At 41.8% G+C, this 27737-nt stretch overlaps 1 protein-coding gene and 1 long non-coding RNA gene across 6 annotated transcripts in view; one reads left to right on the top strand and one right to left on the bottom strand.

Moving 5' to 3' along the window:
• SLC10A7 (solute carrier family 10 member 7) overlaps window positions 1-13862 on the bottom strand; it is a 288285-nt gene extending 274423 nt beyond the window's left edge. The window contains exons 1-2 of one of the 5 annotated variants that reach the window (XM_043485048.1): window positions 13517-13862; window positions 6195-6277 (exon numbers count right to left, since the gene is read on the bottom strand). In XM_043485048.1, the coding sequence (XP_043340983.1) occupies window positions 6195-6277; window positions 13517-13616 (183 nt within the window). In that variant the 5' untranslated portion in view covers window positions 13617-13862. The remainder of the gene's footprint in view (window positions 1-6194; window positions 6278-13516) is intronic. The other 4 variants (XM_043485037.1, XM_043485028.1, XM_043485017.1 and 1 more) reach the window with 4 other exon arrangements.
• A 446-nt stretch (window positions 13863-14308) lies between these two features.
• The window catches only part of LOC122451905, a 52133-nt gene continuing 38704 nt past the window's right edge, over window positions 14309-27737 (top strand). Inside the window, exons 1-2 of the long non-coding RNA XR_006272534.1 lie at window positions 14309-14517; window positions 16155-16283. This is a non-coding gene — a long non-coding RNA (uncharacterized LOC122451905). The remainder of the gene's footprint in view (window positions 14518-16154; window positions 16284-27737) is intronic.

The following is a 27737-nucleotide window of genomic DNA, read 5'->3' as shown; positions in this document are numbered from 1 at the left end:
GTTAAGAGCTGTTAGAAAATAGGTTAAAACTGTGCAGACAAGGATGTAGGAGTTCGGGGATCTCTTCCTGCTTAACCACAGGCATGCCACTGGCCCAACCTGTGGAGACCAAACCTGGCAGCTCATTGCCTCAGCCAGCACCTGCCTCCTTTCTAGGTGCGTGGACTATCTCTCATAATTCAGGCTTTCACAAGTCGTCTGACCCAGAAATTCTACTTCAAGGAATTAATCCTTCACACGTATTATCAAATGTAGAAAATAACATATTTTTAAGTTATCCTTTGTGGAATGTTTATGATAGCAAAACTTTGTAAGTTATACAAATGTCTATCAATAGAAGACAAGGAAATCTATCAAGACACGTTCATAAACTACAGTATCTTTCAACATTCAAAAAGAAACAAGGAGCTTTTTATGTGCTGATATGAAATAATCCCCAAGATATGTGTTTTGAGTAAAATAAAGTAAGGTGGCAAACAGTATAAAATACCACAGTTTGATGGGGGCAGGGGATACACATATGTTCAATTTCATAGAATATCCCTGGAAAGATACAGAAACTGTTCATATTGGTTTTCTCCAGAGAAGAGAACTGAGTATTTAGTAGAGGGGCAAAAAGAATACTTCTCATCATAAATACACTTATATCTTTTGATTCACGTTCATAAAACTGAATAAAATACCTTATTTTCAAATATAAAGAAAAATTAAATGAAATATTAAATCACATGAAAAATTACCATTACACAATATAACATAGAAAATAAAATTGTATATTGTGTATGCATGTGTATATTTATGCAAAAATATGTATATATATATAATATATATAAATTTTTAAAGATCCTTTATTTTTAAAAGTCTCTACATACAAAACAGAGTTCCAAGGAATAGCACAGAGAAATAAGAAAGCCTTTCTCAGTGATCAATGCAAAGAAAGGAAAACAATAGGATGGGAAAGACTAGCGATCTCTTCAAGAAAATTAGAGAAGCCAAGGAAACATTTCATGCAAAGATGGGCTCAATGAAGGACAGAAATGGTAGGGACCTAACAGAAGCTGAAAATATTAAGAAGAGGTGGCAAAAATACACAGAACTATACAAAAAGATCTTCATGACCCAGATAACCACAATGGTGTGACCACTGAACTAGAGCCAGACATCCTGGAATGCAAAGTCAAGTGGGCCTTAGGAAGTATCAACATGAACAAAGCTAGTGGAGGTGATCGAATTCCAGTTGAGCTATTTCAAATCCTAAAAGATGATGCTGTGAAAGTGCTACAGTCAATATGCCAGCAAATTTGGAAAACTCAGCAGTAGCCACAGAACTGGAAAAGGTCAGTTTTCATTCCAATCCCAAAGAAAGGCAATGCCAAAGAATGCACAAATTACCACAAAATTGTACTCATCTCACACACTAGCAAAGTAATGCTCAAAATTCTCCAAACCAGGCTTCAACAGTGCATGAACCATGAAATTCCAGATGTTCAAGCTGGATTTAAAAAGGCAGAGGAACCAGAGATCAAATTGCCAACATCCGTCAGATCATAGAAAAAGCAAGAGAGTTCCAGAAAAACATCTACTTCTGCTTCATTGCCTATGCCAAAGCCTTTGATTGTGTGGATCACAACAAACTGTGGAAAATTCTTAAAGAGATGGGAATACCAGAGCACCTTACCTACCTCCTGAGAAATCTGTATGCAGGTCAAGAAGCAACAGTTAGAACCAGGCATGGAACAACACACTGGTTCCAAATCAAGAAAGGAGTATGTCAAGGCTATATACTGTCACCCTGCTTATTTAACTTATATGCAGAGTACATCATGAGAAATGCTGGGCTGAATGAAGCACAAGCTAGAATCAAGACTGCCAGAAGAAATATCAATAACCTCAGATATGCAGATGACACCACCCTTACAGCAGAAAGCGAAGAACTAAAGAGCCTCTTGATGAAAGAGAAGAGTGAAAAATTTTAAGTGCTTAAAATTCAGCATTCAGAAAACTAAGATCATGGCATCCAGTCCCATCATTTCATTGGCAAATAGATGGGGAGCCAGTGGAAACAGTGACTGACTTTATTTTGGGGGGCTCCAACATCACTGCAGGTGGTGACTGCAGCCTTGAAATTAAAAGATGCTTGCTCCTTGGAAGAAAAGCTATGATCAACCTAGACAGCATATTAAAAAGCAGAGACATTACTTTGCCAACAAAGGTTCATCTAGTCAAAGCTATGGTTTTTCCAGTAGTCATATGTGAGAGTTGGACTATAAAGAAAGCTGAGTGCCAAAGAATTGATGTTTTTGAACTGTGGTGTTGGAGAAGACTCTTGAGAGTCCCTTGGACTGCAAGGAGATCCAACCAGCCAATCCTAAAGGAAATCAATCCTGAATATTCATTGGAAGGACTGATGCTGAAGCTGAAACTCTAATATTTTGACCACCTGATGTGACAAACTGACTCATTGGAAAAGACCCTGAAGCTGGGAAAGACTGAAGGCAGGAGAAGAAGGGGACAACAGAGGATGAGATGGTTGGATGGCATCACCGACTCTACGCACATGAGTTTGAGCAAGCTCTAGGAGTTGGTGATGGACTGGGAAGCCTGGTGTGCTAGGGGTCGCGTCCATGGGGTCGCAAAGAGTCGGACACGACTGAGCAGCTGAACTGAACTGATATAAAAAATATGTCTAAGAAAAAAGGAATAAAATTCACACAATGTTAAGAGCAGTTGTTTTTATTCTTTCTAATCTTTCTACATGGGGAAATACTATTTTTGGAATCATGAAAAAAGTTATAAAAAAATGTAGTTAAAAAAATACAAGCTGACCTGATAAATGACAATTAGAAACAACTGACATTGTATCAGACTAATGAACAATAAAGAAACAGCAAAATGAATCACAAGGGGCTACTATGTTGGGTCATCAAGTGCTTCTTAACAACATGGAGTTAAGAGACATGAATTGTTTCCAGGAAAGATTCCAAGACTATCAAAAAACCCAAAGTTCTATATTTTTTATATCTTCTTCATGCAATCTTAAAGATAAAATAAGGTAGCAGTGGAAAAGAAAAAGCAAGTGAACACTATAAAATTCAAAAGAGTATTACTCCAAACCATATCCATGTAGAATTTAGGGCCACATACTTAAATAAGCACCATCATGAATAATTGAAAAGTTGATTTCACATGACATTTTGTTTACTCACATGTAATACAGGTCGAATTCCATTAAAAATAAACTTAAGGAGATACTCCACATACCCAGACCTCACTGACAGCATCAAGAATTGCTTAAAATCAGAGGTTCAGACTGGGATTTAGAAATATTTTCATTACATACCAATTTCCCTGCTAACCTGTATTCGACCTTACTGGATTTGCTTTGAGAAGCAGCCTCATAGCTCTGGGATGGAAATAAGCAGTGGTAGCCTCAAGTTCAGAATTTGCTATAGTTACTTCTAAGCTAATAGGATTTTTAAAAAATGATCTGTTTAGGAAAATAAGGAAAACTAAATATTTTAGCCTACTGGGACCCTTCTCAGATTCTGAGCTTCCTGTTCATCTTTGCTCCTGTCCCAGGCCAAGCACATGTTTACGAGGCTGCAGCACCTGTGGTCATAAGCACTTCCTAGGTACCTGTTTAAGCGAGATTGGTCCTGTCACAATCTCTTCAGTGACTAATCCTCTGAAACTGCAGGTCTGAGGCTAACTAAATATAAAATATATTTTTTTTCTGAAACTGCAGGTCTGAGGCTAACTAAATATAAAATATATTTCAAATGTGACCTTATTTCATAACACTACAACAAAAAAGTTCAGAAATCATTTCAACAGGTATTTCACAAACTAGAAACCAAGAGTCATAAAACAAGATTTAGCATTAAATTTTTTTTGCATGAAGTATTAATACACAGTCCTTTATAGTTTTAATAAGTGAACCAAACAAATTTTAGAATACACATCAGTACCTCAATGTATAAGTAACACTACATGAAATGTTCCAGATAAATCAAACTTGCGTGGGACCAATGTAAATGCTTGCAATAGACTCAAGTTAATAATAACTTGCTGTCTCCTATGTGTAAAAATGTACTATTCCAGGACCTAGCAGGATAAAAAAAAAAAATAGTAGTCCCAGCTGATATTAATTTGATTATTGACTAAAAAACAAGTAACATGAAGATCAGATCATTCCCTCCTAACTTACAACTGTTCACTTGCCCGGGAAATTAGCAAGGCCTAGAGATGGTTTAACACTACATAATGATGCAATCTAGGGTATCTTAAATTAAACGGATCTTGAAAATGATTTAATATTGTATTAGTATGAAAAGGGCCCTTAATGGAGGAAGTGGCTTTGATGGCTGCTTAGATACCATGATAAAACACAGGATCCAGGCATTTGATCATCAGAGCCAAATTAGCTGGATGAAGGTTTCCTAGGTGCTTACAGAAGAATTTGAAGAATTTCCTTAGAAAATGCTGGTAAATATGACATTCTTCCTTCTTCAACTCCTGCATCCCACAGAGTTGGCTGCTTAACAGGATAGCATTAAAGAAACTAAAGGAGTGAGAGAATCAAATCTTGCCAGATTTCCCAAGGCATAAAGAAAAACTGTTGGAGAAGGAAATGGCAACCCACTCCAGTATTCTTGCCTGGGAAAGCCCATAGACAGAGGAGCCTGGAGGGACGCAGCCCAAGGGGTTACAGAGTTGGAATCAACTTGGCAACTTCACAACAGAGAACAGCTGCAGATATTAAGCAGCCAGCAGGGGATGTAGTTAGAGCAATGTCTCAAGCACAGGGCTTGGGTGAGGCACCTGTTCCACAGAGACAATCAGCCAAGGCCAGCAGGAAGACCTCCAGGGAAAATCCATCCAGTACCACAAGAGTGGCAAGAAACTTTCTGTATCACTGGAACCCACATTTGAGAACCAAGTGTAGAACTCAGGTGTTGACAGAGAAAGCCTGCATCCCACCCCCCCGCCCCAATCACCAACTATAGTCCTCTCGTGTCAACATAATTTACAAAAACTAGAATTTAACCTATTTAGGAAATCTCATTCTAAGTCGGTTTCAAAAGAGCAAGTAATTAGTGACAATATTTCAAATTCTTGAGACAAAATTTCTCAGACACTACACAGGGATCCCTTCTATATCAAAAATGCCCCATTGATAAGATTTATACCAACTTGACAACTACAGAATACATAAATTTAGTCAGACCATGCTTTTTCCAAGTTGCTACTAGGATGGTCAAAAATGAAGGTAACTAAATACGGTTTTTATTCAAAGCACACTTAAGAGAAAATTAAAATAAACACAGGCAAGACCTAATGTGGAAACAGAACTTTAAACCCATTTCCAAAAATGCCCCAAAACCTGACATAGTAAGAGTCCCCACCTACATATGAACAAGGATATCTTAAAATGACAAATTTACAAGGTCAATGTAATTTCTTCAAAGGTAAATGGGTATTTTCTTTTCTTTTATTACAATTCAAAGGAGAATCAGAAATTCTACTTATTCCTCTCTTGGATGTTAAAATGTCTTGATTTGTTTAATTCTAAAAGAATCTCATATTCAGGGATAGCTAGATCAGTAAATAAAATTACTTGTGAGTGTTCATGATAGATGGTGGTTCAACGTGAAAAATTCCTGCATTTCAGTTAAAACATTCATTAATATGTTTATATATTAATATGTAATAGATATGCCATATTAATAGGTAATAGATATGCCAACAGAGAATATCCTTTTTAAAAAAGACACACAAATTAGTTAAAAACTATAAGAAGCACCACTTGAGCAGCACAAGTCCTAGAAGCTAAAGAAGATCCACAAGTTATGGAAACCTAACTAAACATCAGTGACTCCAGAGTGCCCCAGCAGGGATCTGAGAAAGACAGGAAGCAGATGTTTCAGTTCACTGTATTAAAAACACAACCACTCTAACCACACCTTCCTTCAGTCTCCATGGCGCTGTCCAACTATAGTATAGTGTCTATGATACATAGTTACTAGGTACAAAAGGCAAGTCCTTTGCAGAGGTCCAAGTCACTTTCCCTGATAGTGAAGCCTTCAGACTGTAACTACACCTGGCTTTACAAAAGGAATCTGAAATTTCAAAGCGGTAAGCGCAAATTAAATTCTTCTCCCTGCTTTTCATGTGCCCCCATTAGGTAACAGTACCTCTGTATTTAATGATAGTCCGCTGTTAAAGAAAATTGTTGCGACAGCAATGTAGGAGACAGTTATTTCTGGCTTCAGGGGTCCTAAAGAGAGAGAAATGAGTCACTGTTAGATAAACATTTCTGACAGGCATTTACTTGACACGAAAGAAGAATCCATTGGAGGAGAACAAGCGGGACTCTAAATCTTGGTGTTGCCTCTACTGTGCTAATAAGCTTGCAGAGTTAAGTGTTCACTGTGAGGCAGCCTGACTTGGACAGGATTTTCCAGAGGGCAAGGACCACAGCTGTCCAGCTCAGCACAGAACCCTCAGACCAGAAGAATGAAAATAAACACTGCTCTCACACAGGAGAGCAGACAGGCTGCATCCTTCTACATTAATTCTGATTTTATCTGCCACAGTATCTGTGCTGATATAACAATCAAAATTCTCCCCCACCAGCACCACCAAAAGAAGAAAATCAGTGGAAGAAGTCCTCTTCTTTTTAGCAAATATAATCTTATTTCTCCTAGGATATCAGAGATCAAAGCTTATATTCATGCATATTCAGTTCTGCCCGAGTGCACTCAGAGTACAAGTATTTATTGAGCACTTACTACATGAATGAGACAATGCACATAGAGTAGCAGAGTGTGTATGCTTAGTCACTCAGTTACGTCCGAGTCTTTGCGATCCCACGGACTCCAGCCATGCCAGGCTCCTCTGTCCATGGGATTCTCCAGGTAAGAATACTGGAGTGGGTTGCCATGCCCTCCTTCAGGGGATCTTCCCCACCCAGGGATCGAACACAGGTCTCCTGCATTGCAGGCGGATTCTTTACATTTACATTTACATGAGCCACCTGGGAAGCCCGAGTAGCAGAGTACTTAACAATATATTCTTAAGATTGCTAACATTAAATTTTGGCAGGCCCCAGGAATACTGTGGTGAACCAGATAGGACTGATCTTTCACCTCTGGAAAATCTTATCTAGAGACAGGCTGGCACTACCCTAGAGGTGTTAATACTATGGGCATAACAGGGACGACCCTAATATTTATTTATTTATTTATGTAGCTTGTACACAACTGGGGGCTTCCCTGATGGTTCAGTGGTAAAGAATCCAGCTGCCAAAGCAGGAGACACAAGTTCGATCCTTAGGTCGAGAAGATCCCCTGGAGAAGGAAATGGCAACCCACTCCAGTATTCCTGCCTGGAAATCCCATGGATAGAGAAGCCTGGTAGGCTACAGTCCATGGGGTTGCAAAAGAGTTGGACATGACATAGCGACTACATAACAACAAACAACAACATACACAAGTGACTTGAAGACCTAATGCGCTAACCAAAGGGCAAGACTGCAGTTCTGAGAAAGTGCCACTTTATACCCGTATAACAGTGGTTCTCCAGCTGTGGAAATTTTGTCACCCATGGACGTTTGGCAATGTTCCAGAACATTTTTGGGAGCTGTTATAACTCAGGGGGTAGGGTGCATTACTGACATCTAGTAGAGACCAGGAGTTCTCCTAAACATCCTGGAGAATGTTTTTCAGAATTACATATCCAACGATATGAATTATCATATCCAAAATCAAACATATCGGAATTAGTGTATCCAAAAATGTCAATAACAGTAGAGACTAACACAACATTGTAAAGTGAGTATACTCCAATAAAAAAAGCAAGGGGAGTTCAATGTATCTGTACTTCATTATCTCTTATATTGAAAACTAATGAAATAAATCCAAATAAATATTAGCAAACATTTTTTTAAACATCAATAATGCCAGGGTTGAGAAACCCTAGCACGGACCAACATTTCAAAATCTGAGATCACCTCATATTTGACATTTTATACAGCCCTCTTGCAGTAGGCTGAACAGTGTCCCTCCAAAATTCATGTCTACTAGAACCTATGAAGCTAATTTGGAAATTGGGTCTTTGCAGATGTAATCAAGTTATTAATAAGTGGTCTAATTGGATTGGGTGGGAGCTGTAATCCAGTGACTGGTATTCTGGTAAGTAGAGGCAACTCTGGATATGGTCACAAACAGAGGGAAGATGGCCTTGTGAAGACTGGGGCAAGGAGCCAAAGATATCTGGGAACCACCGTAAGCCAGGAGAAGCAAGGAAGAGCTCCTCCCTAGAGCATTCGGTGGGAGGACAGCCATGATCACATTTGGATGTCTGAATTCTGAAAAAAACAAGACAACAACAAAAATATTTCTGTTGTTTTAAGCCACCCAGTCTGAGGAAATTGGTCGTGGCAGCGCTAGGAAATGAGTAACTGCCGCAAAGGCGAACAACAGGACCAAAATCGTGGTTCCTCCACTGCCTGCCACCCTCCACCATTCCTATAGGTACTGCTCAATGAAAAAGACCAAGCTCAGGAAAAATCACCACTCAGTCAGTCAACAACATTTTTAAAAAATAGTTATTTATTTGTTTGGCTGCCCCAGGTCTTAGTTGCAGCACGTGGGATCTTAGTTCCCTCATCAGAAATGGAATCCAGGCTCCCTGCACTGGGAGCTCCGAGTCTTAGCCACCGGACCACCAAGGAAGTTCAGTCCACAAATCTTTATTGAGCTACTACAATGCTACATTTCAGGCATTTGTGGTACATCAGTGAATTAAAGAAACAAAGACCTCCTTCAACACTGTGATACATTATTTTAGATACTGGCATTCACACAATCATTTTGCTGTGATCTGAGAAAAAAGGAGCAAAGGGAAAAGGCAGGTATTACACTTCAGGGCAGTGAAAGCAGTTCAAAAAAGAAGTACATTTTTTTTTTCCACCATACTTGTGAGTGAATCTGTCTCAGCCACTCACACTTTGGAATAATATTTCATCAAAGCTGAGGAAAGGTGATTCAGGAGCAGATTTGAAAGTCAAGGAATCGGGTTCATTTTGGAAGTAAATGCCTTCCAGGAATTTTTAATATCCTGTTTGTTTGCTTTTTTAAAAAAACTCATATCATTTTTCTTTTCCTCCAGTCCCAAGTTTTTTTTTGAAATCTATTCTTGTCAACTGTGCTTCTGTCCACGGTGGTGACCCGGATTTTCTGTATATGATGGGTTAGAGTTAGCAGTATGGGTGTCTCTGGTAGCTCAGACGGTAAAGAAACTGCCTGCAATGTGGGAGATCCAGGTTTGATCCCTGGGTCAGGAAGATCCCTAGAGAAGGGAATGACAACCCACTCCAGTATTCTTTCCTGGAGAATTCCATAGACAGAGGAGCCTGGCCGGCTACAGTCCATAGAGCCGCAAAGTCACATGACTGAGTAACTAACATACACACACACTGAATTAGCAGTATATTTGCAAGCAATAGCTAGGCGACGTGTCCAAAGATGCATCTCCATAGCAAGCACATGGCAATGACTGCACGTTTCTTTGGGGCAGCTAAAGCTTACTTTAGTTAGCCAACACCTGAATTTTTTAAGAAGCTAACTCTTCCCACACTCCAGACACACACATATATATAAATAAACATCATAACTATTAACTAATGGGCACAATTCAGTGGACTGATCCTTCACTTTGCATGTTTTAAATCCTAAAAACAATGTGTACTGTTTTTTTTATTAGATGCAGATCTAAATAACTCTAATCCATGAAAGAACCTGGTGAGGCTATTCCAGGTCCACTGACAATGTACCATTTAAAGGGGAAGGAGGAATCAATTCTAATTTGGAGAAACCTAAAGCCCCTTTGAGACAGCTGCTAATGGATCGTCCACTGTGTGAATGAGGAACTAGAGGCTGGCAGGGCTGAAATTAAAAGCTGGTAAATATTTGCACAGAGATGAGAGTTGAAAGTATGCTGTGGAATGATATTTGGCCTGTCTCCAAGGTCATGATTATATCTTCCAAGTCATGAAAATAACCAGGTTCAGATCTTGAGATGGCTATAAAGAGCAAAGGAGAAACGTAAATTCGAACTTTTCCTTAAACCAAAGCAAAAAAAAAAAAAAAGAGAGAGATTTCTCAGTGAAAATGGGATGGAGTGGCAACATCAAAAGAAAAACTAACCATAAAAAACTTTGGGACTTCAAATTCATATTTTTTAAAATATGGGAATGGGGGTGGGGAGAAAGAAAATGATTTGGAATGCTTAAGAATGCAAGGAACTATTATTTCATAAAACTACTATCATCAAGTAAATTTCATTCCTAAACTTCATTTAACGTGTTCATGCTAATGTTCTTAAGTTTATGCAGGAACATGTTTCTGGTTATGTTTTCTTAAAGAAAAAATGAAGCAATTTCTTTTTTAGAAGCTATGTCTTATTAATAGCAATAATTTCAGTTAAAGATGCAAGTAGAAATAGAAACTTACTCTGTACTTCCAAAGAAGTAAGCCTTTCTCTCCTAGGATGAATAGCACAGTGTTGAACTCTGGTAAACTCCAAGATGGGTAGAGCTAAGGGTGCCCCTGGGTCGAAATGCAACAGAGTATCTACACCTGAAAATCTGCACATTTACATCTCTTGTGGCTCTTCATTTTCAACTTTTTAATATATTTAAAAATGAAATGTAACTGAGTAAAAAGAACAGAGAAGTAAGAATTAAATGATCTATGCTAGTATCTGTTTCACTTTTTCCCATATGGAAAGTCATTCAACTTCTCTCACTTTAGGGTTCCCACCTCTGTAAATTTCCAGCCATACATAACTCACCCATTGGTTATATAGACTGCTTTTAAAGGGAGGTCAGAGCAAAGATGTGATACTTTAAGTGTAGAAGTCTTACACTTCAAAATAGAGTGAGGTCATTAAGGTATTGATCCAGGTAAAGACGAGGGGAACCTCTTAACAAGTTGAAAACAATCAAAACTTCCTGCTGAAGAGAACAGAATACTGTTCAACTGAAAATTTCTCAGTCAATGTGAGTGCATTAAAAGTGTATATGAATTCCAGTGTACAGACCCAAAAATGGAACTTCTGACTACAAGTGAGAAGCAAAAAGAGGTGCTTTAGATCATTCTGTAGAGCACAAGAAGACAGAACACTTTCAGTCACCATTCCTCTCCCGGGTCCTAGATTTTTGTTGTTTTAACTAATGGAGTCAAGGTGTTATTTGGTACTATTTGAAAGTTTTTATTGAAGAAGTTTTACAGGTGGGAAGGTCAATTGAAGTATCCAGAACTTATCCAGACGGCCTATATAACAAATCCCAAACATTTACCTTCTTTTTTTAGAAAGAGTAACTTTTACACTTGGACATCTCTCTCTCAAAAAAAAAAAAAAAAAATCACATGAGTACACAGTTGTCTAATATTAGCTGAATCTGCTTAGCTTTTTTGGGCTATAAAAATCAGGGTATGGAAAATGTCTTTATCACAGAGAGCCTTTCTTTATAATGGTTATTCATTTTTAATGATTTATTGCCAAGAACGGATTTATTGCCAAGAATGTATGGATGTTGCAACTGGTATGATATAACGGGAAGTCCGGGTTCCCAGTCCTTCCTCTTCCCTAAGCTAGCTAACTTGACCTAGGGTGAGTCACCTGACCTCAGGTCTCAATACCTTCAGCTGTAAAAGAAGCATGTTGGCTTAAAAGGATTTAAAGTTCCCTCTCAGCTCTTAATTGTCTCCTCTTTTATAATTAAACAAATAAACTCTAGATTAATGGCATAGGGACTAGTGAAAATGGGAAACAATATTTCTAACATAGAAAAACCCCCAAAACTTCACTAAGTAGAATCTGAGGGAACAAGCAGGAATGTATCTCACACCTGTCACTGGGGGGAAGCCCTGGGGAAATGATTCAGCAGTCAATAACCCTCCTTCCCACTGAGCAGCCCAGGAATGTAAGAGACCAAACCTAGTCTCTGCAGATCTCAACTTAGAGGATCACACATCACCTGTAACTTCACCCTAACACTCAGCAAATCGGAGACCTAGCACTGTAAGCTACAAAGTCTGCAAGTGAAGCTAGTGAAATGTACATCCGAGATCACCACAAAGATACTGTCTAACATTCTTACTACCCAGCAAGCTGCAGGGACAAGGCAAATGATTGTATAGAACCTGAACACCAGCCTTCACAAGTTTCCCCGAAAGCTCACAGAGAAACTACGTCAAAGGAGAAACTGGTATCTTCAGCAGGATAACCAGCCCAACAGCTTTATTCTCACAGCTATACACCCTCCACATTGTGGACTAAGTTGAACAGAGAAGGAAAGAACATAAACGAAAAAATTTTTAATCTCCACTGTCTTTGTTCAAAAAATTCTTTTTAAATGTTTTCTGAAGCTATCTCTAAATGGAGGTATTGAGGGCAGAGGGTAGCAGGAACCGCTGTTCTCCTGAGAGATCATTTCATTCACTTTCATCATGTTTGAACAAAAAGGTACAAATAACTTCAAACAGCCTCCTGAGTGTTCAGCCTGGCATGAAGACTGTGTGCTCACGTCCGTCCTTATCTGTCCCTGTGTGGCTGGTGTGTAAAACCTGTCAATAAGCATGAAAACTGCCAAACAAGGTCAAGCAGACAATGAACTAAACAAATTCAATTAACATTTATGAAAAGTGGGACATGCTTGTCTAAGGGTGGGAGGAGGGGTGGTGGGACAGGAAAGGCTAACGCTATTTCCAGTCATTTCCACCAATGCCCGTCCACATAGGACAAGGATTCCACTATTCAGAGATCTGGGTGTGATTTTTAAGCCCGCCTACATTTCCTTGCCAAAATACACAGCACACAGGGTCTAACACAGCCCGTATCTGTGAAACTGCTAAGTGTAGCAACTGTGCCGGCCGTACACGGAAGCAGTGAGTGCAACGTGTCAGTCGGCTTGGGAGTTTGTGGAGCGGCAGCAACTGCAGAAAAACACCACTCTCCGACATGTGGGCCATCAAATCTGAGTTGGAAGAGGAAAGGGTATCCCTTTTTCTCCCCTCGCCACCGGCCCACCTTTCCTTTTTTAACGTGGGGGAGGGGAGTGTCGGAAACGGACAAGGTAATGGTGTTCACTCCGAGACAGATAAGGAACTCCTGGCAACCTAGCGTCCCTTGGGATAGGATGCTACTTTGAAGGCAGGAGGGATAAGTTTCATTCTCGGTAACCTCACTGCTTGACACTAAGGATTCTCATTGATTGTTCGCGGCAAAGGCAACCTGCGTTCAAATTCGCTTGCCTCCTTCCTAATTATAAATCCTCTCTGGGACTGGCAAATTGAAAAATCTTCTAAAAGGCCAAAAGACACCACGGGCTGGTCAGTGCCCCTAAGAGAGGCAGACACTCCCCAATTCCTGTCTCCCCCGCCTGTCCAAGACTCGAAAATTAGTTCGGAAGTGGGAACCGCGGCGGAGCATGCAGAGGTGGAGCACTTACCCCCATTCACCCCTATGGACGGCTCCAGCTTTGCTCCCGCGATCGCCAGTACTATTCCAATCATGAACCACTCTTTCCTCATTCTCTCCAGCAGCCTCATGTTTGTTAGGGTGGGTGGGTTTTGTTTATTTGCTTGGCTTTTTTTCTTTTTAAGCTGCGATCGCTTAATCCCCGGGGCTTCTCCACACTTTCCAAGCTCCCACCTGACATGCAGCAGAGCAAGTCAAATTGCTACTTGTAAATTAAAGACCTGGGGGTTGCTCCGGCGGCTTTGAGGAGGGCTGGGAGTAGTAGTATCCAGTGACAGGAAAGTCTCACTGAGCGCCGCCATCACTACCGTACGGTCCCTAATAGAAGCGCAGAAAAAAAAAAAAAACCCGCGGCTCTAGCCGCGCCTCCCAAGCGCAAACGCTCAAAAGCGAACGTTTGGGCGAAACCGGCCGGCGCTGGCGATTAGGGAAGGAAAGCTGGCTGCCTGGTAGGGCTGACAAACTCGCCGCAATAGAGACCTGAGGAACCTTAAAAATGACAGGGACGGGGAGTGACGTGAGGCGCCACAGCCTACTTGTTCTATCAAGGGTTCCAATAAACCCGCCCTGTAGGCACAGTAACCCGCCCTCCCGGAGTACATCTGCGGAAAGATTCTCTTTTGATTCGCCTTGAGCCTGCGGGAAGGGTCAGGGTGCTCTTGGGTCAGCGATTTCTCCGTCGGCAGCTGGAGCGGCGGGCTGCAGGGTTGGTGGGTGGCGAGCCTCTTCGAGACATTACGACGCTTCCTCGACGCCGGCGTTGACGTGTACGCTGGGGGAAGGGGAGGCCGCGCTCGGTCTCCGAGCTCTCGGCGCTTCAGGAGTTAGGCGAGCTCGTCAGCCGCCTCGGGAAAGCTGCGCCCCCGCAGGGGGGAAGGTTTAGCCCCGAGAAATGGGTTGAGGATTGGGCACAGAGCAGATGCCCACAGACAGAGGACCGATGCGTCCCGGGAGGGCTTGCCAGAGCCCCAGGTCGGTCGCCCCCGGAAGGGCACTCAGCCCCAACCCCCTTCGCCACCGCCGGCCCGGGAGTGGGGACTTTGGAGGTTCAGCCTCCCTACCCGAGACCCGATCTCGAGCTCTCTCCCTACCTCTCAGCCAAGCTGCCGAGGGGCAGAGTGGCTGAGCTGGCTTGTCTGGAGAGTGCACGCTTTTGCTTGACCCCAGACCTTGCCCGACCATCATCAGGGCAACTGTGGGAAGAGGGTCAGGTCAGCAAGGAAAAAGTGGCGAGGGACCCGGGGCGGCGGGGGTGGGGGGGGTGGGGTCCTGCCTTCCGTTGCCCCACGTGCTACATTCTCTCCGTCCCCAATTCCCCCTTTAAGTGTTCTCTGACAGTGACAGTGATAGTGATGAATGGACTTCCTACCCATAGACCCTGCAGAAACATCACCTCCTTCTCTTATGCACCCCAATAAATAAGTCAGGAAAATGCTGTGTTCTCATTTACTAAGAACTCTCTGATCTGCTTACGGCAGAATCAAACTCACTGGAAATGATTTTTAGTTGTAGTGGTTACTTAAAGGAAAAGAACATAAAGCACTGTGAATTCTGCATCAGGTTCCTGTGGATACTGTAAAGTATACCTCAAAATGGAAGCCAGAAGTCCAAAATCAGGGTGTTGCCAAGGGCACACTTCCTTTGGAGCTTGTGAGGAGAAAATGCTTCCGTGTCTGTTATAGCCACTATTGGTAGTTGGCATCACTTGGCTTCCTTGGCTTGTGGCCACAGCACTCCAGTCTACATCTATTCACATTGGTGGCTGCTCTTCTTTTTGTCTCCTATAAAGACTTTTGTCATCCCCTGGAGAAGGAAAAGGCAACCCACTCAAGTATTCTTGCAGAGAATTCCATGGACAGAAGAGCCTGGCAGGCTACAGTCTATGGGGTTGCAAAGAGTTGGACACCACAGAGCAACTAACATACCAATAGGAGTCCTCCTTACATTGTTCTCATGGACTTTATGTCTAATAAAATGGTAATAGGAACCTATCCCATCAGGTTGTTAAAAAGATTCAGTGCTATAGTGTATGTCCGTTGCTTTGCATGGAAAAAAATGCTCATTCATTTATTCCAAAAAATGTTTATTGAGCTTCTACTTTGTGCTAGGCATTATTCTAGATACGGGTTGTTACAAGGAAAGTGAGAGACAAGGTTTCAGCTTTCCTTGTGTGTTCCAGTGACGTAGAAAAGTAACATAAGTGCCATGATGCTAATGTAACAGGTCCAGCCAGTGAGAGAGAGTACCAAGGAAGCTACTTTGAGTGATTGGAGAAGGCCTTTGTGAAGGGTGCAGTTTAAACAGACCCAAATGATAGGGGGATGTTCAGAATGCCTATATTTGGGAGATGAGCAACCTTTGTAAAGGCCCTAAGGTGGGAGTGATCTTGACATGTGTATGAGTCTCCTATTGCTGCTGTAACAAATTAACTCAGTGGCTTAAAGCAACATAAATTTAGTATCTCATAGTTTAGGGGTTCAGAAGTCCAAAGTGGTTCTCACTGGGCTAAAATCAATACGTCCACAGGTCTGCATTCCTTTCTGGGTTTCTAGAGGAGAATGTATTTCCTCTTGCTGCTTCTAAGGGTTGCCTGCATTCCTTGGTTTCAGGTTCCCTTCATCTTCAGAATCCACAGTGGTCCATCCAGTCTTCCTCAGGATGAATCATTCTGGCACTGCCTCCTTCTTTTACTTACGGAGACCCTTCTGATTCCAATGGGCCCACCCAGCTAATCCAGGGTAATGTTCCTTTCTTGATTTAATTCTTAACTTAATCACAGTAACATAGTCACAGTTTCTGGGAATTAGAATGTGGCCATCAATCGGGACCATTATTCTGCCTACTACAGCGTGTTAAAGGAAGGAAGGCCAAAGGACTGTAATTCACTCTGCTGGGGAGCCAGAGGAGGCAGGGGCCCCAGCATCCAGATCATGAAGGTATTTGTAGACCAGGTAATAAAGTTTAGATTTTATTTAAATGTGGAGGGAAGCTATAGGAAATGTTTTATTTTTGTTGTTTAGTCGCTAAGTCATGTCTGACTGTTTGCAACACCAGAGTAGCCCAGTAGCCCGCCAGGCTCCTCTGTCCAAGGGATTCTTCTGGCAAGAATACTGGAGTGGTTTGCCATGCCTTCCTCCAGGGGATCTTCCCCACCCAGGCATCAAACCCAGTTTGTTGCATCTCACATCACACACACACACACACACACACACACACACACACACACACACACGCTGTTTGGGTGAATGTTAGTATCAGTTTACAAAGATGAAAAAGATAGGGAAGAGCAGATTTAGTGAGGAAAGTAAAAATTTATTTTGAGATAGCTTTGAAGAGGGCTTGTTAGAGATTCAGGTGGAGGGGTTCTCCTGGCGGTCTAGTGGTTAGGACTTGGCACTTTCTCTGCCAGGGCCTGGGATTGAATCCCTGGTAGGGGAACTAAAATTTCACAAGCTGTATAGCACACCTCCCCCCTCCCCCCCCCCCAAAAAAAAAAAAGAAATAGGAAAGAAATTTAGGTGGAGATCAGGCAGGTGACTAAGCAGTTCACAGAGGGAGATCAAGGCTAGAGAGAGTCAAAAATGTAGGAGTCACAAGAGTCTTTAAAGCCATATGATTGGATAAGATTTCCCAGAGAGACAGCGTGAACAGGAAAAAAGCCTTTAAATAAGAGACTGTGAGGCAAGTGTGTGTTTGTGTGTGTTTGTCGCTCAGTCGTGTCCAACTCTTTGTGACCCCATGGACTGTAGCCCTCCAGGCTCTTCTGTCCATGGGATTCTCCAGGCAAGAATACTGGAGTGGGTTGCCATGCCCTTCTCCAAGGGATCTTTCTGACCCAGGGATTGAACCTGGGTCTCCAGCATTGCAGGCAGATTCTTTAGCATTTGAGCCACCATCCAGAAATCTCACCCTCTTTCCAGAAATATGACCCCACTCAACTCTGGCTTTATGTATCCTATACAATAAAAATTTAATAAAAAGGCACCTGGCAATGCATAGTTGGTAGTGCTTAGTTCAGTAATCAATCCGTGTAATTTATCATTGATGAATAATTGGTGAAAAATATATAGGGTGTGGTAATATTATATTTTTCTTTTGAGAAGTTAAGTCATTTGTATTCTTTTAAACATTGGAAGTAATTACAAATTAAATGAAAACAAATCCATAATAACATCATCTTCAACATATCATGTAATTTTCCAACAAATGTATATATGAGAGCTTGTTTTGATCAGAAAATACTTTTACACTAGTGAACATTGTTAGCTCCAAAATGTTACCATGAGAGGAAATGCTGTCTTATTTTCCTGTACAGTATTCTAAATATAGCAAAGATAAAGATATATAGTGGCCTTGCCAGTTACAGCAGAAAACTACCAATACATGCATAATTTGAAAATATAGCTAACTAGCTAATTTCCAAATAAATATCTGGTAGTCCACTTGTCTGACCGTTGCTAAAATGCTTTATGGAGATAAGAGTATTATTTTCTTCTTTGCTTTTGGCTTTCCTTAGAACAACTCACAGACTAAACAGTTATGAAAATTCCAACTCAAACACAGGAGGTCATGTTTTACATTAGACTAGAAGTATAACCACTTCCGTTTTCAGGGCACAGGAATTTAGGCTCTTAGCTCCTATTGTCTTTGTGTTAATGAGATTGTGCTCGTAGTTTCCCTCAGTTCAAATGCATTTCTGCCCTTTTCACGTGATAGGCACTGGGTTCATCTTCACTGGGTGAAGACAAAATGCCTCTGTCTTTCTTGAATCCATAGTGGGCAGATTTGTCTCTTTTCAGAAGACCTTCTGCTCTGGTGGTTTGGGAAAACTCTCCATCTAATAGTTTCTCAGTCTCTTAAGTGGAAATCCATCTCAGGAAATTAAGGACAGAGAGGAGTCAACAGCAGTGGATGATAAGCAGTTGGGAGGAACAGTAAATAATGAAAGGAAATGCAGCCGAAAGAGAGGGATCATTTCATGCTGTTAGATGACAAATCCACATCAATGCAGTTCTTATACCTGTAAGTATAGAAAAATGCTCATGTTGACAACTCTTCATCACACAATCTGTGTCATTAATAAATGATGAAGGATAGATAGAGTAAAAGAAATAAACCAACACTCTGAATAGCGATATCATAGAAGCACTTGGAAAAACTAGCTATGCTGAAAACAAAGACAAAACTTGGCACCTTTACCAAGGAAGGACTGAGATAAAAAGGGAAAATTCATAAGCATGTGTGTGTGTGGAACGTAGTATGAATAATAGTATGGATTTTGTTGCTTAAAACAAATACATAACTTTACCATATTATCAGAAAAAATATATAATTACCATGTAACTTTTTAAAAATATTAGTTTCCAGGGAAAAGATAACTGCCTGCATTCCTGTAGGGCAGGTAATAGATCATTTATAGAGTGGTTGTCCACTTCATATTCCTGAGAGAAATGCCAAACATATTAAAATTCTCCAGAGGGCATTTTTTTTCTGCTCCTAGAAAATTACACATAGCTTTATCTCTGAACATCTTCTAAGATGGGATATCAACTGGAATTATAAGTCCAGTTGAAAAAGAGCAAAGATCTAAAAGAAATTCGAGGACTTCTCTGGTGGTCCAGTGGTGGAGCCCGCCTGCCAGTGCAGAGGACAAGGGTTTGATAGCTGGTCCGAGAAGATCCCACATGCCTCAGGGCAACTAAGCCCAGCTGCCACAACTACCAAGCCCTTGTGCCCTGGAGCCCGCGCTCCATGACAAGAGAAGCCAGCGAGATGAGAAGCCCCCACTCCCCACAGAGAGAAAGCCCATGTGCAGCAACGAAGACCCAGCACAGCCAAAAACAAATAAATAATAAAGTTAAAAAAAAAAAAAGAAATTCAGAGATCTAAGCCTCTGTGATGTGGAGACCTATGTGCTCTTCACTGGGTTCATAGAGCTCTCCGAAGCTGCAGTTGTCATAGGCTTCATTGCTTAATATTAAGTCTGTGGAATTATTATGGAGTGAGTGGTTGGACCCATTCTTAGTGGCAAAACTCCTGATTCTCATAGGCACAGGGCCACCAAATAAAGATTATAGCCTCCTTTGCAGTTAGTAAATGGGTATGTGACTAAGTTCGAGGAATAGAAGGTAGTTGGAAGCACCTGATTTCTAGGATGATTCTTATAGGAAGAGAATATTCACTTCTTTATACTCTTCTTGATGGTGGGAAGGCAGATGTAAAGGCTTAAAGACTGGCTGAGCAGCAAGACTGGGGCTTCCTGCAGCTGCCATAGTTTCTTTAGACCGCCTACTTCCAGATTGCATCTCTGTACAGGAAAAACAAACTTCTATCTTGGTCATTACTGTTAGAGTGCACTTTCTATTGCTTACAACTGAGAAATGGAATATTTCCTGCCATACTAGTAAACAAAGATATCACAGTCGTCAGCAATTGCAGCCCTCCTATGTGAGCCAGTGAGCCCGGAGGGAACTCAGGGAGGAGTATATCTGCTATTTAGCAGCCATCAGACTGTAGCCGCTACCTCTGATAAGCCCTGAGGAACTCAGGAGGTGAAAACAGGATACTGGCCCCAGATAGCTGAGATGTATATCAAAGGAATTATTTCAGTGAGTCTGGACTTTTGCAACTTCCCTACACAGAAGGTGCTAAATTCTTTAACTTGGGATATCTGGTTTTCTTTAACTCACAAAAAAATACTTTTGAGGTTCAGACCACCTGTCCTTTGTTGCAAAACTTCTTTATAACCTGGCTCCTCCCCACAACCCACCTCCTCAGAGCACCACTCCCACTACTGTCAGGCTTACTTTAGGTGCTGCCTCCTGAGCTTAAGTCCTAAAAATTTCTGCCGGATAAAACATAGCTTTCAACTTTTAGGGTGTGTGTATTTTTTCGCTCAACGTAAGCAGGCCTAATCTTAATTAATATGCCATGCATTTTTGAAAACTTGAAAAGAAAGCCATCATCTCTTGATCTAATGAGTGATCAAAAAATGAATTCCTGGTAATTCCATGGCAGTCCAGTGGTTAGGACTCCGTGCTGTCACTGCAGAGGGCACCAGTTCAATCCCTGGTGGGGAAACTAAAGTCCCACAGCCAGCATGGACAAAGGGGGAAAAAAAAAATGCTAGCCTTCGCTAATGCTTAATTAATTGTTTTCCATTCATACAGTCTCTCTTGAGCTTCCATCTGGTAGAAACTGAATCACTGGTTACAGATTTTCTTGTTTTGGTTTTATTTTTCTACATGATTTTTGTGAGGTTATCAGTGCCAAATAAAATATTGCTTTTCATCACTTGCTTCTGTTCATCTGTTCTGATCTGGTTTGACATTAGTCCTTCTAAAACACTGCACGCCACATTTGAGATAATGAAGGATTTCTTAACATTCATCTGCAGCTACCTGTATGCTCCTTACATGTAACTGTGGTCCTGGTGGTTTTTTCACAGCTGTCCTCTACAACAAGTCCTTGGAAAACATTTATCCCAGAGACCTTCATGTATTTCCATATGCTTTGTTGTACCTTGAAGGCTGTCCTGCTACCTGGCCAGGGTGGCTGACAGTGCCTCATATACCTTTCTTCCTTGGCAGATTTGCAGAAAACCAATAGATTATTGAGTAGGAAACTAAGATTGGAGTTTGCTGCTGTGATTGGCCTACCTGTCTTGGTAAATCCAGTGTGTTGGATTTGGAGGAAGCAAAAGGGGAACTGTGGTGGCAAGAAGCTGTATATAAAGACCTTAAAGCCATACAGGTCAAACATCTATAAATATTATTTTTTAATACACGGCATCTCCTAGTATCATTCGTGAGGCTGACTCGTGAACTCTTAGGTAACCCTAGGTACTGGTATTGAAACTCTTAAACACTGAGGAAGAAAGCAAGCGCCACTACCATTCTCCACGGAAAGTGTCACTTTATTCTTCTACTGGGAGGGCTGCGGCAATTGTGCTTTCCTAGAAACAAAGGCTTGAATAGACCAAGTGAAAGTGTTGCTCACTCAAATATATCCGATTCTTTGCAAGACCACGGACTATAGCCAGCCAGGATCCTTTGTCCCTGGAATTCTCCAGGCAAGAATACTGGAGTGAGTTGCCGTTCCCATCTCCAGCAGATCTTCCTGACTCAGGGATCAAACCCAGGTCTCCTGCATGGCAGGAAAATTCTTTACCGTCTGAGCCACCAGGGAAGTCTGATGACATTTCCTAATCTGTTCAGTTTATCAAAGCAGAGCTCTTAAATTCACATCTCCAAATTACTAACCTAGTATTTCTCTTATACCAGGAGTGGGCAACCCAAAGCCCTATTTTTTTTTTTTTTAAATAAAACAAATACTGTGCTTATATATAAAGCTTATTGAAATCTAGCCACAGCTCTGCCTCTTTGTTTGGTATTACCTGGCTGCTTTTACTGCAAAATTCAGTAGTATGATCTTAACCCAGCAAAGCCAAAAATATTTATTATCTGACCTATTCCAGAGGTTTGTCCCTGTAAAAAAAAATGTTTGCTTCCCTCTCCCTCCCCATATTGTATGACCTCAGATAAGAAAAAGTTACAGTTTTTAATCTTCCTGTTTGACTTTTAAGTCCCTCCTACCCTAAGATAGGGCTTCCCAGGTGGCTCAGTGGTAAGGAATCTGCCTGCCTATGCAGGAGATGCAAGAGACATGCATTAGATCCCTGGAATATCCCCTGGAGTCAGGGGATATCCCAGGAATATCAGGAATATCCCCTGGAGTAGGAAATGGCAATATCCCCTGGAGTAGGAAATGGCAACCCACTCCAACATTCTTGCCTGGAAAATTGTATGGACAGAGGAGCCTGGAGGGCTATACTCCATGGGGTGGTAAAGAGTGGGACATGACTTAGCAACGAAGCATGCACTCACACACCTTAAGATAACTCCCCAGATCTACTTTTGGATGCAGCATACAAGCTTTACTAGGGCTTGTTAGTCGCTCAGTCGTGTTTGATTCTTTGTGACCCCATGAACTGTAGCCTGCCAGGCTCCTCTGTCCATGGGATTCCCCAGGCAAGGATACTGGCTGGATTCGGTTGCCATTCGCATCAGGGGAACTTCCTAAGTCAAGGACCAAACCCAGGTCTCCCAAATTGCAGGTAGATTCTTTGCTAGGGCATGAATGGAAAATTATTATCAGGACTCACTGGCAAATTTTTCTGCAACACTTTCCCGACAATATAAAGACCAGAAGCCAAAGACGGTATCAATTCAACCTAGTACTTGCATCTAGAATCTTATGTCCTTGGGAAGTCAGAAGATATCATGACATAACTTTTGTTCCTTTCTGGAATGTAGGAAAAATACAAAGGAAAGGAAATCAACAAAAGATCAAGGAAACAAAAGAAAAGGGATTCAGCAGACCATTAGTGGCTGAGGGAAAGAAGTAGAGATAGGACAATTTAAAATAGCATAGAGGAAAAGCAGTGTGAGGAGGTATATTGAGGTAGGCAGACATAATTCCCATAAGGTGAATAGGCAGACTTGCCTGGCCCAACCATTCTTTTCTGGTTGAAATATTCCCATGTTTCTTCCATGAGTGCTTACCTAAAAAAGTTTGTTTGAAATTGACCCTATTTGGGTGGGTCACCATCTTCCTGGGATTTTAGATATTTAAAACTGAAGGTGAAATGGACACTGAGCAGAACCCTATGGGGCTCCTGGGCACATAAGCCTTTCTGTATACCCCATTTCTTTTCCCTTTTTTTGGTTGCAACAAGTGGAGGCCACTCTCTAGTTGTGATGCACGGGCTTCTCACTGCAACGGCGTCTTTGGCTGTAGAGCACAGGCTCTCGTTTGTCCGGGCTTCACTAGTTGTGGCACACGGGCTTGGCTGCCTCACAGCACGTGGGATCTTCCCAGACTTGGGACTGAACCATGTCGCCTGCACTGGCAGGCGGATTTCCAACCACTGGGGCACCACGGAAGCCCTGTCCTCCATTTATTGATTACACTTCCCTGAGTTCCCAGGGCAGGTTCAAGCAGTTGCTAATCAGGGAAGGGAGGAGACAAGTGAGGAACAAAGTGAGAGGGAGGTTTAGGAGGGCAGGGACGTCTGTGTACCTGTGACTGATTTGTGTTGATATATGGCAGAAACCAACCCGATATCGTAAAGCAATTATCCTTCATAAAAATAAATTAAAAAAAAAAGAAAAAAAGAAACAGTAGTGCCACATTGGGGCAAGGTCCTTGTTCTCCCTCTAGAGATACACATAACAATACCTTTGAGTTGTTCTGTGGATACTAAAGGTAACCCACTCCAGTGTTCTTGCCTGGAGAATCCCAGGGATGGCGGAGCCTAGGGGGCTGCCGTCTATGGGGTCGCACAGAGTCGGACACGACTGATGCGACTTAGCAGCAGCAGCAGCAGTGGATACTAAACCCCTCACCTGCTGGGACAAGTTAATTGTATGCTTCCCATAAGCATCCAGACCCCAGACCAGTTGAAATCAGAAAGGTGATGATGCTGACTCCCTCTTACCTCGTCACAAACCAATCAGAAGAACGCTTACAAGTATAGCCAGGCTCCTCTGTCCATGGGATTCTCCAGGCAAGAATACTGGAGTGAATGGCCATGCCCTCCTTCAGGGCACCTTGCCAACCCAGGGACTGAACCAGCATCTTTTACATCTCTTGTATTGGCAGGTAGGTTCTTTACCACTAGTGCCACCTGGGGAGTCCATATAGCACAGGGAACTCTACTCAATACTCTATAATGGCCTATATGGGAAAAGAATCTTAAAAAAAGAATGGATATATGTATATGGCTTCCCTGATGGCTCAGTGGTAAAGAACCCACCAGCCATGCAGCAGGTGCAAGTTTGATCCCTCGGTTGGGAAGAGCCCTTGGGGGAGGAAATGGCAACCCACTCCAGTATTCTTGCCTGAAAAATCCCATAAACAGTGGAGCCTGGCGAGCTACAGTCCATGGGGTCACAAAAACTGGGAGAGGACCAAGTATGCATATGTACAGGTATAACTGATTCACTTTTATACACCTGAATCTAACACTTTGTAAATCAACTGTACTCTACTAATTTTTTTTAAAAAAAGAAAAGCAATATATATACATACTGATTATGTATAAGTAATTAACTTAATTATAGTAGAAAGTGAAAGTGAAAGTCAGTCGTGTCTGACTCTTTGTGACCTCAGGGACTCAGTCCACGGAATTCTCTAGGCCAAAATACTGGAGTGGGTAGCCTTTCCCTCCTCCAGGGGATCTTCGCAACCCAGGGATCAAACCCAGGTCTCCCACATTGCAGGTGGATTTTTTACCAGCTGAGCCATCAGGGAAGCCCAGTTATAGTGGAAAGATAAGATTAAATGCTTTAATTTCATCAAAAAAAGAGGAAGGATGTCCAGGAGCTGATCATGCCCTCTTTGAATCATTACTATAAAACTTCTCACTACCCTTTCCAGATGGGGACACACAGTTTTGAGTGTGTTAACTTGCTGCGCCCCCTTTGCCTGGCAAAGCAATAAGGCTGTTTTTTTCTATTTCATCCCCAAACTTTCTCTCCAAGATTTAATTTGGTGTTGGGGTACAGAGGCCAGATTCATCTTCAAAACTAAAATGAAATTTTAAAACTAAAAATCATTCTAGTACAATACTCTAATTATACCAACAAGAACCAACTGGACCCCTCTTGAAATTCACAGCATGGAGATAGAGCGGGGACAAATAGTCGCAGCTCTTAATCAAGCTGTACTTTCTCCCAGGTACACTGTGCTAGGACATACAATCCCAGAAAGCTGTTTTAATGGTGAAGATGTTTGTTGTTTACTTGCTAAGTTGTGTCAAATTCTTTGGGATCCTGTGGACTGTAGCCTGCCAGGCTCCTCTGTCCATGGGATTTCCCAGGCCAGAATAGTGGAGAGGGTTGCCATTTCCTTCTCCAGGGGATCTTCCTGACCTAGAGATTGAATATGCATCTCTTGCATTGACAAGACAATTCTTTACTGGTGAGCCACCAGGGAAACCCAATGGTGAAGATTTTTATGACACAGAATTCAATTTGGGGAAAGAAAGTATAAAGCCTTCAGAGATTTAGAGTTGCCTAAACAACTGGACCATTTCTGTCCTTTATCGAACCCATCTTTGCAAGAAGTGTTCCCTTGGTATCTCTAATTTTCTTGAAGAGATCTCTAGTCTTTCCCATTCTGTTGTTTTCCTCTATTTCCTTGCATTGATTGCTGAGGAATGCTTTCTTATCTCTCCTTGCTATTCTTTGGAACTCTGCATTCAAATGGGAATATCTTTCCTTTTCGCTTCTCTTCTTTTCACAGCTATTTGTAAGGCCTCCTCAGACAACCATTTTGCCTTTTTGCATTTCTTTTCCATGGGGATGGTCTTGATCTCTGTCTCCTGTACAATGTCATGAACCTCCGTCCATAGTTCATCAGGCTCTCTGTCTATCAGATCTAGTCCCTTAAATCTATTTCTCACTTCCACTGTATAAAAGATTTGATTTAGATCATACCTGAATGGTCTAGTCGTTTCCCTACTTTCTTCAATTTAAGTCTGAATTTGGCAATAAGGAATTCATGATCTGAGCCACAGTCAGCTGTGGCTGACTGAATAGTCAGTTTTGGTGGCTGTATAGAGCTTCTCCATCTTTGGCTGCAAAGAATATAATCAGTCTGATTTCGGTGTTGCCCATCTGGTGATGTCCATGTGTAGAGTCTTCTCTTGTGTTGTTGGAAGAGGGTGTTTGCTATGACCAGTGAGTTCTCTTGGCAAAACTCTATTAGCCTTTGCCCTGCTGCATTCCGTACTGCAAGGCCAAATTTACCTGTTACTCCAGGTGTTTCTTGACTTCCTACTTTTGCATTCCAGTCCCCTATAATGAAAATGACATCTTTATTGGCTGTTAGTTCTAAAAGGTCTTGTAGGTCTTCATAGAACCATTCAACTTAAGCTTCCTCAGCATTACTGGTTGGGGCATAGACTTGGTTTACCGTGATATTGAATGGTTTGCCTTGGAAACGAACAGAGATCATTCTGTCATTTTTGAGACTGCATCCAAGTACTGCATTTCATACTCTTTTGTTGACCATGATGGATACTCCATTTCTTCTAAGGGATTCCTGCCCACAGTAGTAGATATAACGGTCATCTGAGTTAAATTCACCCATTTCAGTCCATTTTAGTTCACTGATTCCTAGAATGTCAACATTCACTCTTATCATCTCCTGTTTGACCACTTCCAATTTGCCTTGATTCATGGACCTAACATTCCAGGTTCCTATGCAATATTGCTCTTTACAGCATCAGACCTTGCTTCTATCACCAGTCACATCCACAACTGGGTATTGTTTTTGCTTTGGCTCCATCCCTTCATTCTTTCTGGAGTTATTTCTCCACTAATCTCCAGTAGTATATTGGGCACCTACCAACCTGGGGAGTTCCTCTTTCAGTATCCTATCATTTTGCCTTTTCATACTGTTCATGGGGTTCTCAAGGCAAGAATACTGAAGTGGTTTGCCATTCCCTTCTCCAGTGGACCACATTCTGTCAGACCTCTCCACCATGACCCATCCGTCTTGGGTGGCCCCACATGGCATGGCTTAGTTTCATTGAGTTAGACAAGGCTGTGGTCCATGTGATCAGATTGGCTAGTTTTCTGTGATTATGGTTTTAGTGTGTCTGCCCTCTGATGCCCTCTTGCACAGGTATGGACCTAACAGAAGCAGAAGATATTGAGAAGAGGTGGCAAGAATATACAGAAGAACTGTACAAAAAAGATCTTCATGACCCAGATAATCACGATGGTGTGATCGCTCACCTAGAGCCAGACATCCTGGAATGTGAGGTCAAGTGGGCCTTAGAAAGCACCACTACGGACAAAGCTAGTAGAGGTGATGGAATTCCAGTTGAGCTATTTCAAGTCCTGAAAGATGATGGCTGTGAAATGCTGCACTCAATATGCCAGCAAATTTGGAAAACTCAGCAGTGGCCACAGGACTGGAAAAGGTCACTTGTCATTCCAATCCCTAAGAAAGGCAATCCCAAAGAATGCTCAAACTACCGCACAATTGCACTCATCTCACATGCTAGTAAAGTAATGCTCAAAATTCTCCAAGCCAGGCTTCAGCAATACGTGAATCGTGAACTTCCAGATGTTCAAGCCAGTTTTAGAGAAGGCAGAGGAACCAGAGATCAAATTGCCAAC

This window comes from Cervus canadensis, chromosome 1 (assembly GCF_019320065.1).
Source record: "Cervus canadensis isolate Bull #8, Minnesota chromosome 1, ASM1932006v1, whole genome shotgun sequence".
Lineage (NCBI taxonomy): Eukaryota > Metazoa > Chordata > Mammalia > Artiodactyla > Cervidae > Cervus > Cervus canadensis.
This window is presented reverse-complemented; position numbering and strand designations above follow the sequence as displayed.